Raw genomic sequence first — 15,111 nt, forward strand, 5'->3', positions numbered from 1 at the left:
GAGGTTTTATCATTTTTAAGAGGTATTGATCTCATGGGGAGATTGAGACTGGCTTCGTGGAGAGGTAGAGAATACTTGGTGTACTTGGAGAGGTAGACAATAGTTGATATACCTAGAGAGGTAGAGAATACTTGGTGTACCTAGAGAGGTATATATTACTTTTTGGCCTATAGAGGTGTAAGAATATTAGGTGTACCTAAAAAGGTGGAGAGTACTTAGTGAAAGATTCTTGAGCAGGTTGCTAGAGGGAATTTGACGTAGCCTTTGTTGTTGGTTAAACCAATATAAAATATTGTGTTTATTTTGTTAGACCTCTCAAGGATCCAACTTTGTGTTTGATGAAACCATGTTGAAGATTTGCTGCCTTAAGTGATTAGGTAGTTTAGTTTTTATTTTGTGTGTCTTTAATTTATCTTTTACCTTAGAAATGATGATGAATCCAAGAATAAAGTTTTTTTTAAGTAGTTAAAAAGTTTTTCAACTGGTTTTTAAATTGTTTTATGGAAAGTTATAGTCTTTCAATTTGCTATCTTTTAAATCAATTGATTCAAAATACTTAAAAGTTTTAGTATTTTTCTGAAATATGTTTTATATACTAAAAATCATGTTTTAATATATGACATAAGAAATGTTTTCAGATTGAGTTCTTTTCAATTGAGAAAAATCAGTTTTCATGCACATTACATTTCTTAAAGTGAACTCAACAAATTGTTTCGATTTTTTAACAGGTTGATTTTACTTAATTGCACCCTTTTAATAATTTTTTTTATTAAATCTCTATAAAAGGGTTTGCATTGTTTCAAAAAGAGATAACTCACATGTTTTACGATTTTACATCTGTTAGAGCCTTTGTGATTCATTTTTTTAGATAAATAGTTTTTAAAAGATTTTTAGGTTTCTTGGAGCAAAACTTCCATCATCTAGGTTGAGGTCAAAGATATTTCACTATTGTTGTGAATTTGAGGAATCCTGTTGTATTTCTTAATTCATTCCTTTCAATACTACATTGTATTTTTGTGTTAGATTGTGGCCAAGATAGGGTTTCTTGGTGTGTTTCACTGTTGTGACAGGGTGTTGTACTGAGTGGTTTATGTTTGTGTAGTGTTCAATAACTATTTTGTATTTCTTGTAAATAAATTGTGTTGTTTTAATGAAATCCACCTTGGTGTGAGGTGGACTGGATGTAGCTCTATCATGAGTGAACCAATGTAATGTTCTTTATCTCTGTTTATAAAATGTTTGCATAATAATATGTGTCGATATAATCAATCAGTTGTTTTTAGAAATTAATCAGTGGTTTTTGTTCTCTGCATACTTGTTTGATTCTCTATAATAATGGAAATTGTTGTGATAATTAATATTGATTGTTACATTTAATTTTTATTGATATATATTTTGTATCAATTTGTATTAGTTATTGTTTAATAATATTAATTAAAACAATTTATAGTTTAATAAGTTTTCACTAATTATGATATAATCAAATGTTGCACTGATTGATAATTCTAAAATTTGTACCTATCATAATTTGTATAAATCTATTTTTAGTATATTTTTATCATAACAAGAAGAATATGTTAATTCCAAAAAGAACCTCTTGAAATTAATCCAAATATTTGTTTCTTTTAAAACATATTTAGATATTTTCAACTGTATTTTTTATTCATAAGACTTTGTTATAAGATTTGTGTATTGAAAAGTTTAATAAACTGTTTTTAAATAAAAAAAATATTCATTCATTTCCTGTATTAGTGTATTTCAACTACAAAATTATTTTTTTGTTTTTCAAAATAATATGTTAAAATTCTTTCTGAATTGTTGTAAACAAAATATTTGTGAAAATCTTCTAAGTACAATTCACCCCCTCTTGAACTTAACTTCCCCTTATTTCAACATATTTCTCTCTTTCTCTATCTTTTATCCATTAGACATTTTGCTTGTTTTGTTCATTTCAAGTTTTCAATTTGAGTTCAGGATCCATTTAACCCCATTTTTAGAGCCAACTCTACCTTCACATAATACCTATAGAGTATTCTTAAAAATAATTTGAATTGTGAAAGATCTACAAATATATGATCATTCCCAAGAAGTACACACTGAATTTTTCATACTCACTTATACACTGATATTTCCTAAAACCCTTATTGACTTGAGTGTTAGAGAGTCTTTTGTAGGTGGACTCCCTCATTTATCTTGTCTCTAGCAGTATTAGAGAGGTCGACTTACAAGGAAAACAACTTTTCACTCCCTCAAAACTCCAATGTTTCAATGATGTAAGAATAGTTAAAAAATTTAACTTTCTAAATTGATATTAGAGCATATCAAAACCTATCTTAGAAAAGGACTCTTGAACCTTTTGTGTCACTTGCTATTATACGTCCTCAATTATCATATTTAAGATATTTTGTCTTTAGCATAAAAAATTATATTGAATATTTTATATCAAGTAAAAACATAATCAAATTAGTATATAAGTGAAATATAAACCTCATCTTACCAATTTGATTTTACAAAATTGAGTTAGATCTAAAATTTATTTTCTAATATGATATGACACATGAATTAAAATTATGAGCAAATTAATATGTAAGTACAACGTAAAATTCACCTTCTTATACTAATTTTGTGAAATTGTATTAGATCATTGGATATATATGATTTTCTATTTTATACTCGTCATTCTTTATAAAGGAGTTATGTTAACATTGAATCCATATCTCAATCTTATTAGAAATGACAATGTCTTATGGGCTATGCGGCTCAACCCACAACTCGATAAGAAAAAACATAGGACAAATTGACTATAACAACCTGTTGACCCACTTAAACACATCTCACATAACCCACCATCCACATAGACTAATTACGAGACAAGATTGCCCACATAATATTTATTTTCCTTCAATTAAATTATCACACTCGATGTTGTTAAAATAGAAAAACAAATACTTTGAAATAAAATAAATCACGATTAATTAGTATAATTTCTAATAACTTAATAAATATTTTATTTTATATTTTTTTATCTATAAAACATGTAATTTGAACATATTTATTTAATATAAATATTGATCTTATATTTATTTAACTATTTAAATTTTATTGTCAAATGTAAACATAATAAAAATGTAAAACCTAAATTGTGTTACCCTTTACTCATCATTCTAGCCAACCAATAAGGAATCACAACTTCTACAAATGGCAACCCCCACAATATAATTATGAAAATGTTTTGTTAACACCCTTTGTCAACTAACAGACTTGATTCCGCAAACGTGACATTGGGTGACGATGTGGCAGTGGGATTTTTTGTAATTCTAATGGCAGTGATATGGCAGTTTTGTAAGAGTGAAAAAGTTTAGCGTTTGAGTGCAGGTGCGGAAGCGGGAGAGTTTCGAACAAAAGGGAAGGTCGAACAAAAGGGAAAAAGAATCAGCGATCTCGTCGAAGGGAGGGAGAAAGAAGCAGCGAGAAACACATATATTACACTAGTTAGATGGCTTAATCAATGTAATATGGGTTGTTATACCAGTTAAATGGCTTAACCGGTGTAATATGGATCATATATTACAACCACCCTACCAAAACTGGTTACCCAACCATAGGTTCTGGCACACGCAAAACTGGTTACCGTATATTTGTAAGTGGTTACTTCTATAATGTTTATGACCATCCACTCCTCATGAAAAAAAAATTCAAAAAGTTTTTGAATATGGCCATATATTACACCAGTTGGATGGTTTAACCAGTGTAATATGGACCATATATTACACCCATGGCAGAACTAGACACTCACCCTACCAGAATTGGTTACCCAGCCACAAGTTCCTTCACATGGCACATGCAAAACTGGTTACCCGTGTGTCTGCAAGTGGTTACTTATGTGACGTTTATAGCCATTCACTGTTCATGAAAAAAATACAATTTTTTTTAATAAGGGCCATATATTACACCGGTTAGATGGTTTAACCAGTGTAATATGGGTCATATATTACACTCATGGCAGAACTGTACACTCACTCTATCAAAACTGGTTACTCAGTTATAAGTTCCTCCATATATACTGACACACGCAAAACTGGTTACCCGTTTGTCTGTAAGTTGTTACTTATGTTACGTTTATAGTCACTCGCTTTTCATGAAAAAAATTCTAAAAACTTTTGAATATAGGTCATATATTATGGTTTAACCGATGTAATATACCAATGTAATATGTTCTGAATAAAAAAATAATATATTACACCAATTGTTAAAAAAAAACTGTGTAAAATATTTCTTTTACCCTATTTTAAAACTCATGCCTCTCTACTCATTTTCGTTACTACTCTATTTTAAATTTGTCACGTCATTATCACAGCAATGAATATATCCGGACTCATAATTAAGATCACTTTTATGTTTCATCCATAATTAAGTCCGATGGTTACAGAAACAGTTACAGAGGATCAGGATTTGTTAGCAGTGATTAATTTCATGTATTGATCCACAATCATTTCCGGAGAAAAGTCAGTGAAGTAACCCTTTTCCACACCAAGTCCTTCTTGTGCAGCCAGCATCTCCACCCTGTGCTGCACTCTGTCTGCTCCGATCACGTTGGACTCCAGCAGCATGCAGGCTATCTCAGTGGAGTCCTCGCCATGGACAAGCCCAAGCGTTTGCACTGTGGGAAGCCCACCACCGCGACCACTCACCTTCCGTGCGATTCTTCTTGCTGCTGACACGTCAGTGCACAGGATCGGCACGTTGTAGAGTGCCACCCAAGGGCGAGCACCGATCATTGAGATGCCTTTGGCCCGTGAAACCACGTTGGGCCCCTCGTCTGGGCTCTGCGGGAGGGTGTCAGGCATGGCCCATCCAGCCCATTGGCTGCCTCGGAAGTTGGGCCTGTAGTACCCAAGCTCTCGCCTTATAGTGTCCAGCTCCTTCCCTGTTGGGTGGGCAGCGGCGTACAGAAACACTGGCACTGCATTCACGTATACAAAATTCTCAAAACTATCTTTATGCTATTCTTCAATTACAATTAAATTTAAACTTATTAATCTGTATTAGATTTTTATGCAAAACTTTTATTTTATGAAGTATAATATATGCATTTAAAACTATCAGACCTTCATAAATGTATAATATATTATTCCGTCTATTCCACAATTTAGAGGTGAATGTAACATTAAAAATTATTAATGTTATTTTTAAAAAATACATTATTTATAAAGAAGAAAGAAAAAGTAATTAGTTTATATACTTATCAGAAAGAAAAAAATTAATATTTTATTAGAATGTGGAAAGTAATTTTTCATATGATTAAAATCGTAACTATTAAAGAAATGTTTAAATTGATTTGAAAAGGATGATTGTAAATTTTTTACATAAATAGATTCCTAAAAATTCATCTTTCTTCCGCATTAAACATATATATGTATATAAAATATGTTGAATCATGATTAATTCAATACTTACCACTGAATCGGTTGCCTATGTCTGCTGAAACCGCTTTGGCGAGCCACGCTGCCTCATCCAGTGAGGCGCGTCCGAGAGGGTGGAAAACGATGTCATCCACTGCGCCCAAGCGAGGGTGAGCGCCGTCGTGGAATTCGAGGTTGATGGTGTTGAAGGCAGCCTCAGCCATGGCTATGACGGTTTGGTGCAGGGGGCTGTAGACGGGACTTCCTGTGCAATCGTGCAGAACATAGGAGACAAGAGTGAACCTGGCTCTGTTGTAGGCTCGATCGTGAAACTTGTTCACAATCACCGTTTCCGGATTTGACCTCGCAGCGCATTCTATTGCCTCCAGAGTGGCCATTCTGCGGGATTCGGAGACGAAGAACTTGCAGCATAGCAAGATGGATTGGTCTACGCCTTTCTTTTGATCCTAAATAAGTTTCAAACAGACTCAAAAAACGTTTTATTGAGGTGGTGATTTTTCACAGAAACAAAAAACACTCACACAACTTAATATTTAATCAGATTTTTTTATTAATATATTATTAATGAATAACACTACTAATGATTTACATCACTCACATAAATAAAGAAATTAATGTTTTAATATGCTTATATTAAAATTTAGCTATAAATCGATTATATCCTTTTGCAAATTTTATCCACAAATATTGCAGGGTAGATATTTTACTACCAGTATTTTCAGATGATATTTCTTTATTAAAATAATTTGATGAATAATTATTTACAATCACGTGCACATTTATTTTTGTAGCACTGCCTCCTCTAAAAGCCATGTTTTCATTATGAATCAGAAATATCAATTTGCTCCAAACCAATCTCCATTTTGGATTCAAAACCAGTGAAACCTAAAACTGGTATCAACCAGTCAAACCAATAAAAACTCATATCAACAAAAAATATTAATAAAAAATATTGGTCCTCCTTTTATTCCATATATAAAGTTGTTATTATTACTAAATATTTATGTATATTATTCAAATTTTAATTTAAGTATAATAAAATACTCTTTGACATTTTCAATACTAAAAAATTATAATTTTTTTAAATTTAGATTTGAACATGATAAAATTATGATATGATGTATTTTTTTAAACTAACCAATCAAATTTGATTTGTGCCGGCCGAATAACAAGATAAGAATAGTGACAGTTTATAACCTTAAAATTTAAGGGGATTTGTTTTTGTACCCTTTTTTATTTTAACTAATAAATATAAAAAACCTCAGTTTGTTTTTAATTTAAAAGTTACTAAGAACTTTTAAATTGTAGTATCTAAAAATTATTTTTATTTTTAATTGTATAATTTAAAAAAAAATAACTTTTAAATTGTATAATCTAAAATATATATTTAATTTTTACATTGTAAAATTTGAAAATAATTTTTATTTACAAATTGTAAAACTTAAAAGTTATTTTTTACATGAAAAAAAAGCTTGTCAATTTTTAGAAGTCATTTTTAACTTCCACTTTCTGCAATTTAAAAATCAATTCTTTTAAAAAAAACTTGTAGATAATGTGATAGAAGGTCTTCTAAATTACACCATTCAAACATACCTTTTGTCTAAGAAAAACTAATCAAAAAGTCACTTTAATATCAAACAATATGAAAAATTCATTATTAAACAACTTCCCTCATGATATGCTTACCTATTCTAAATCGTCAAAGTATGAACATTAGAAATTTTAAGATCAGAACAGAGGATCATCAATGGAGGAAGAACCACACACAACTCAGAAAAAGATAACAAATACTAAGAACTTTTTAATTTTACGCACCCTTTTCAAGTTTAGGAACCAATCCAGTATTTCTGCAATTTCTTCTATGATCCTTCAACATACCAGAAAAAGAAAAAGATACGCAAAAGATTTTGTTATAAGGTACAATTCAGGTTGATATTTATTACGTGGTTGATTATTTAGTCCTTATCAGTATACACGTGGGTCCCTGACAACCACTCTTATCCGCGCTTTCTCACACACGTGACTTTTTTTTTAACCTCATTCAATAGAATTCTGGAGAAGATAACAATGTAGGAGAAATAATTTCTTAAAAATAAAAGAAAAAATATATTTTTATTAGTTATAAAAGTAGCATTTTATCAATGAAAGACTAGATTGAAATTTTTTGAAAAGTTATGAAACGTGCTTTCACCAATGTAAATAGATAGATTTAAAGTAACATTTGTTAATGTAAAAAATTTAAAATATTTTGAAAATTTGTGAACTGTATCTTTCTCAATGTGAAAATAAATAATTATAAAGTGGTGATTTTAATGTAGTTATGAAAATAACATTTTGTCATAAAGGAAAACACATCCCTCGTGATACAGTCATCAGATATTTTTCGAAAGTGAAGATAAAAGAAGAGAAACTCTTCATTTTGGGATTCATCATCCATGGCTATAACTCTCTCTACTTATAAGAATGTGTTCGTTAATTCTTCATCAAGTGAAACAAGAAAACTGGAATTGACGAAAACCACAAATGAAAAAGGGTTAACCGCTGTATGTAAACAATCCCCAACCTAACCCTCTTCTCTTCCTTTTGTTCTTTCTGTTTCTCTGAGTATTTGCTAACATTTTGCAGTAACAAACAAGTTGAGAGAGATTTTGAGCATTGAGAGGAAAAAACAAACCAAATAAGAACATTAGGTTGATCTAATATTTGGGGCTTCATCATCATAATGATGATCATATGAGAGAATCAGAGAATCAGAGAAAGAGATTTTCTAACCTTGGCAGTGCAGTTGAAATCCATGGTGAAATTGATCCTCTGCGCCAATACTGCAACCGGTGTTCACGAGGTGTGTTAGTCAAAATATCAATGACGAACGCATGCCAGTGCCAGTGGATATAAATACTCACATTTTCATTGCAAATATTAAATGCTTACGAACAAAACTTATCTACAACATCTTTATATACCTCTTATTATATAAATTCTTTAAAAAAATACTCTACATTTAATTTTAAAATAACACCAATTATATTAAATTAACAAGTTTTGCCCACGTGTTGCTTCTTTATTATTTTGAAGGAAATAGAATATGCTGATGTAGACAATAATTTTAAATTCAAGTTTAGGTACAGTTAGGTTGAAACTTCTGTACCTACAACATTTTTTTTTAATTTTTTTAAAAATTAAGTAATTTAACTTTTCTATAAAAACAAATTTTATATATTTTTCTATGTTAAATGATTCATCTGTTCTAACTTATCTTTTAGTTTTAATATTTTGATATTTTAAAACTGTTTTAGTTTCTATGACTTTGGACAAGATTAAATTATATGCATAAATTAAAGTTAAAAAATTTTAAATATAAAAAATAAATAAACCTGTTTTTAAATGGTTGTCAGTGTTTCCACGTGATGCCACGTCCCTCTATTACCTTAGAAAGAAAACAAAATCATGCTTATCTAAAGTCTAAATAATTTTTTCATGTCAAACGCGGTTTAAAAAAAAACGAAGTTATTTATTTTTTATAAAATAAGATAATTTTTAAAAAATGGGGAAGACGTGTTTTGTTGGATATATGTTTAGAAAAACAAATAGTCTTTGCTCCTTCTCTTCATTTCCTTTCAGCTTTTATCTTCTGGCTAACTATTTTATTTTATTTTCAAAGTTTCTATTTTAATGTTAAATTTTAGAATAAATGTATTAATTTTTTAATTATATAAATCTAATCATGTTCTTAAACCATTAAGCGCACTTTATTTAATACATCTTTTTAAATATTGAGAAATTTGTTAAAAGATCTTATAAAATATTAAAGCATCCAAAAGTGTGAATCACGCTAATAAAAGAGGATGATATATTTAAACAAAACAACTTGAAACTTAAGTAAATGTAGACTTTATCCAATTACACCAGATTTTTGGATTTTTTTTTTTATAAAAATACGTTGGAAATATATTTCTGCCTATTTTTTGGGGTGTTCTCTTCAAGTAAATTCTTTCATGGATTTAATTTGTTTTTGCGAAATTTCAAATCCGCTGGAATTTTTTTTATAAATTTGTTACTATTTGTTCATATTTTAAGAATCTATTATATTCTATAGGAAATTTTTCTTAAATTTTTGTTTTGAAATTTTCAATAATATTTCTATTTAATTTATAATAGTACCCTCACTAAGTGCAACAACAACAAAATCACGGAACAGTTTACCTTGAGTATTTTCTAATTTTATTTTTTAAATAAAAAAAATATGTTTGATTGAATATTAGAACTTATTATTGGAATCTAATTTCTTTTATAACAGATTTAACTATCTTTTGAATTTTTGTTTACAAAATTCTTATAAAATATAAAATCCAACACTTATGATTTTGATTAAGTATTAAAAAAATTAAGTATAACTATATGTGTATTTGTATGGACAAAGAGGGACCTAAATAATACCTGTGATTAGGTGCACAATTGTTGACGTGTTGGTGATCTTCAAATTTCTTCAAGTCTTCTTCCTTTAGGGTTAATGCTCGGACGGTCGGAGGGGTACCTGCAATTACACTATGACGCTCAAGTTAGTGCTATGATTTAAGTGTATTCTAGTAGAATGTGAAAAATGTACCTTACACCTCGACAAATGATTTTATTTATAGTGTTAGTCATGAGCCCTTTTCATGAGGGGCCATATATCAGGTTATTGACTGAAATGTATCGTGATCTCGGATTAATATGAAGTTATATTGGTATATAGATATATTGGAATATTTAGAAAATATTTGTAACATCTTTCAGTTAATCAGTATTTAGTTGATTTGTCAGAGATATTTCCCGCATATTTCGGGATATGGATGTGACTTGTAAGTGCTATTGTAATTGTCGTTACTCTTATTGATTGCGTAACTTGAGGTGTTTTTTGATTTGGTCGGTCGGTTACCAGGCCCAAGACTGACTCGTCCGGTACAATATGGTTTATATTCTATCAATAAGATAATAGCTTTATGAAATAACAAATTATGTAAGACGACAGTTGTTTTGTCTTACCGATAATATAACATTGTATTATTTCTCATTACGTTTGATAAGGCAGAAAGAAGTTCAAATGAAATGTGCATAAAATATCATAACGATATGCACATAGACTTATTTTTATTTATAAATAAAAATATTGTTATGGCTTAATTATAGTTTTAAGTAAAACATAAGATAGAAACTACAGTAAAACCATAGATCGTCTAATGGTTAGAACAATATGAACTTCTATTATTCTAAAATTCATGTGTTGAACAAGGTTACTTTGATGATTTTAAAATCCAACTTTGAGGACTTGAAGAATCTGTTGTTGTGTGTAGTTAGGTAGATTTTGAGTTGTTAATTTGCACTTAGTTATGATCCAAGTTCATATGATTTGAAATCTCTTTTGAAAGTTTTGTTTTTCAAATTTGTGTTAAATTTAGTTAGTTATTTCGTGTTTTAAATCAATTGAAAAAACTTTTGTTCAAAGTTTGATGACTACAACAAGTTTTTCAACAGGTTGATTTATACCACCAATTGAATTACACTTAAGATTTTAAAAATAATTTGTTTTCTTTCATCTTTTATGTAAAACAAAAGCAGTCAATTATTTCGATAAATGAACTGACTTTTTATGTTATGATTTTCAATCTATTTTTAAATGCTTTTAACAATTTTCATTTAATGATCAAACAATTTTAACCACTTTTTAAAGTCTGTATAAAGACTAGTGAATGATCATTTCAAAAAGAAGAAGAAAATTTTGCTAAAAATGTGTTCAAGAAAAGATCAAAAAGCTTTTAATCATTCTTGGAGTCTCAAATCAGTGCTTTTGTGTGAAGTAAGAATCTGGGTTTTCATTTCTATTGTTCTACAACTTTGTAAAGCCAAATTTACTCTAATTATTTCTTTCAATTTTGTATTGTGTTGTAAAACAGTTTCAGATAGTGTTTCTGGAAACTATGGTTTTGTTGAGAGTGTTGTGTGTTATTGAGGGGTTCAAGATCAACACTCTTGAATGTGGTTTGTAAGAAATTTGTCTAATAATGTTAGAGAAAAGTATAACACTCATGTTTTGAATAATTGCTAATACACTAGTGCATAAACATAAAACAAATGCGGTTGTTTTGAATTTATAAATGCGGCTTTATAACCGCATTTGATCAACACGCACTTGTAAATCAAGAAATATAAATGCGGCTATATAGCCGCATTTATAAATACCATTTACAAGTGCAGTTATTTGCTTTAACCGCACTTGTATATGCTGAATCATTAAAAAAAATTAAAAATTTTAAAACATCGTCAATCTTGTGTGAAGCCAAGATTGATGAAGAGTCACGGGAGCAAACAACGGTGGCGGCAGTAAAAGCGACGACGGACAGGGAAGCAGCAACGGAGCAAACCAAAAAATCCACAAGAAACCACGAAGACAATGAAAGAGTGCTTCGAGACCACCAATGCAAGGAAAAAAACATATATAAGAAAAACAAAAAACATTTATGCATATATTTGTGAAGATGAAGAGGAAAAAAGAGAGTTCAAGAAACTTACATTGCACAAATGGAATGCAGATGCAGTAGAAGGAGACGAACTCAGAGTGCGAACGCGAAACGAAGGCAAAGACGAGAAATAAAGTTTGAAATTGTGTGTGGCGCGCTTCAAAATTTAGGGTAAAAAAGGATTTACGAATGCGGTTAAAGGTAAAACCGCATTCGTAAATCAAATAATTTTGATTTACGAATGCGGTTATTCAAATAACCGCATTCGTAAATCAAAATAATTTCAAAAATGCCACCGCGTTTTTTTTGAAAACGGGTAGCGCAAAAGCCGCACTAAATAAAGCGTATCCTTTTCTTCTTTTTGCACTAGTGATAACAATAAAGTATAAAATATGATCATGCTTCATCTGTAAGACAAAAATCTTTATTCAATAATATATCATGTAAGACGCATGTCTTTTGACTATTGCAACACGGTGTTGTCTCTTTTTCGTTTGATAAGTAATGTATTTTCTCAGACAATACACACATAAACTTAAAGAGAGGGTTGAATGGAGCCTTAGACTTTTTTCACAACGGATACAAAAATTAAACTGTCTAGTAAACCATCTACCTGATCGTCAAACAAATCGTCCAATAGAAACATTTTTTTAAGACCTATAATAGATCGTCCTACAATAAGAATCAAAGTATGAGTAATAACAAAAGTAAAGAGAGTCCAACACACAAGAATTTATCCTAGTTCACCCAAATCTACACTACATCCAATCCCCTCAAGCAACTAGTTAATAACTTCCATTAACCAACACACTTAGTTATAACAAGTAGTCTCACCACTATATGTTATAACGAGTATTTTTACTTCTCCGAGTTATACCTTTTAAGCCTACTTGTGATATTAAGCAACTCTTGTATGTTTAGCAACATCACTAATATAACTTTTGCTGCTTGGTTTGTCTTGTTTTCGTTCTTCACCTTCAATCCATTTTTTGGATATGTATCTCTTTGATAAAACAAAATTTTAGTAGATTTATGATTCAAAAGATTTGATTTAACTATTATAATAAAAAAAATATGTTACTCGTTCAACACGCTCATCAAATTGTGTAGCATGAACAAAAATAGTAGACGCTCAAAGGGTCCACTATATACTAGGTCTACTATATACTACAACTTCCACTTAAGCACTATTAGATTATTTAAATCACAGATAAAGTATAAATCATCTAGTATCTTAACATATCGTCTATAGGGTCTTAGACTGCTCAGGATCTCAACAAATGAAATGCATGTTATATAGACTAGATTTAGCTTCTTCTTTTTTTAGTTTTTGTTATCATCAAAACATAAGAACATAAACTCCACATATGATATTCTTGTATTGTTGTCATCGGATTGTCCATATGGTTCATAGACCCTCTAAGGGCTTATTGGACAATCTAGGCAAACTGTCTAGATCATCTAAATTGTCCATGGTCTAAACATAAATATGTTATGTGTCTTTTGGCTAGATGAAACACTTGTGTATGTCAAAGCACTTGTATCTGTCGAGATCTGATGCTTATAAAATTATATTTTATACTTTATTGTAAAGCACTCAATCAAAATCAGAAGGAGGTATGATGAATTTTGCTCTATCACATATACATTATATTATTGGTTATTCCATTTGAAAAGACATGTGAAAGTGTTTTATATTTTACTATAAAGTAGTAAATATAGTATTCAAAATCAAAATGGAGTGCATTGAATTTTACTCTGACACTCATGCATAATATATTGGTTATCCTTTCAAAAAGATTAGTAAAAAGTGTTTTATAAAACCATTAGACGATGCTTCTTGCATTTGATAAAGTCTTTTTTTATGGAGTTCTCCCCCTCCTTCCTTAAGTTCTTCAGTTGTAGATGGTTTGAATGATTGGAGAAGACATGGCAGTTAAAGAATTGAATAGAAATGGGTAAGAAAATGAATGGGTTTGTGTTTGGAGAATTGTGCTAGGAAGGAGGTTAAGCCAACCTTCTAGCTTTTTCTAAGGGTTTTACACTTAGAAAGTGAGAGCAAAAGAAAAAGAAGACTTGAGATAAATTATGAAAACCATTTTGGTAGAAATTCATTACTCAATTCAAGTCTTATTTTTACAATAGAAGAGTTCTTTATTTAAAAAGCCAAAAGTGACTAATGGAACTTAAAAACTCTCATTCATGGAGTGATATGTGACACCTAAAAACTCTTCATTCACGAGTAGCCATGTGGCAATCCATGCACCTCAAAGCATTCAAGATATAGGTATCCATGTGACGCCTATATGGATGCCAAGTAAACTTTCTTTCAAGCTCTTCACTTCTAATCTAAAAATTAGACCAAATACAAAGCCCAAAAAGTTTAATACAAAATTTTAAAGACTGAATTACAAAATCATAATTACTCTACACAAATTTACAAGGTTTTAGAAAAAGAACCTTATAATAAAGAATCTTCTATTCAACACTTCTTCTCTTTGAATCTAATGATTTAGGTGATTGGAATGGCCTTCCATCAATTTTTCTTTATATGTGTGTATCTTGTGTGTGTTTCACTTTGCGAACTTTTAAATATTTTTAACAATTTTTTTATAAATTCTTTATAAAATAATTATTTTTTTATTTTCTAGGTTAAATATTAAAGTATAATAATTTTTTAACATTTTTTCATTCATAATATATTATTATAATTGTACTGACCAGTGCTCGGTAATATTTTTGTATGCTCGGTTATTTTGTGGTGTGGGAGTTTAGCTCGGTTGTTAGGTCTTGGTGAGATTTGTGATGACCCTTTTTCAGGGTAGGTCCAAAGCGCGTGGCAGAAACATTACGCAAAAGTAATTTTATATATGCACCTGCTTATATATATGTTTAGGGCGGTGAACATAATATTGTTATTTTGCATGTTTGTTGTGAGTATGTGACAATATTTTGCATATTTTTGTTTCATATCTGTTACACATGACTAGTTGCTATTAACCCTAATAAGGTAGGGAGATGCATTGGTAACAGAAAGTGGAACTGCGGATGACACCGGAAGATCATTGATGCCCCTATTAGAGATAAAAAAAAATTAACGTGCTTAGTATATTTTCAGTTAAAAATTCCTTATTATATTTTAGTCCATAACAAGTTTCTTCATAAGAATTTTTTAAAAAGGAAAAAAATAT

At 29.9% G+C, this 15,111-nt stretch overlaps 1 protein-coding gene across 1 annotated transcript; it reads right to left on the reverse strand.

Moving 5' to 3' along the window:
* Window positions 1–4,378: 4,378 nt before the first annotated feature.
* On the reverse strand, window positions 4,379–8,369 carry LOC137806395 (formiminotransferase cyclodeaminase-like protein). The gene is made up of 3 exons (XM_068606503.1): window positions 8,196–8,369; window positions 5,458–5,869; window positions 4,379–4,963 (listed from the first exon to the last, which is right to left on the reverse strand). Exons 1-3 carry the CDS (start codon window positions 8,217–8,219, stop codon window positions 4,446–4,448), a joined length of 954 nt encoding a protein of 317 aa, XP_068462604.1. The 5' UTR covers window positions 8,220–8,369; the 3' UTR covers window positions 4,379–4,445.
* Window positions 8,370–15,111: the final 6,742 nt, after the last annotated feature.

Source organism: Phaseolus vulgaris, chromosome 3, assembly GCF_000499845.2.
Source record: "Phaseolus vulgaris cultivar G19833 chromosome 3, P. vulgaris v2.0, whole genome shotgun sequence".
NCBI classification, from domain to species: domain Eukaryota; kingdom Viridiplantae; phylum Streptophyta; class Magnoliopsida; order Fabales; family Fabaceae; genus Phaseolus; species Phaseolus vulgaris.

Bases quoted from the DNA above. Each gene is read 5' to 3' on its own strand.
- LOC137806395 (XM_068606503.1), bottom strand. From the start codon at position 8,219: ATGGATTTCAACTGCACTGCCAAG. The intron at 5,870-8,195 runs GTTAGAAAATCT...AAACTTATTTAG, and splicing joins ATTTCAACTGCACTGCCAAG to GATCAAAAGAAAGGCGTAGA. The intron at 4,964-5,457 runs GTAAGTATTGAA...ACGTGAATGCAG, and splicing joins CATAGGCAACCGATTCAGTG to TGCCAGTGTTTCTGTACGCC.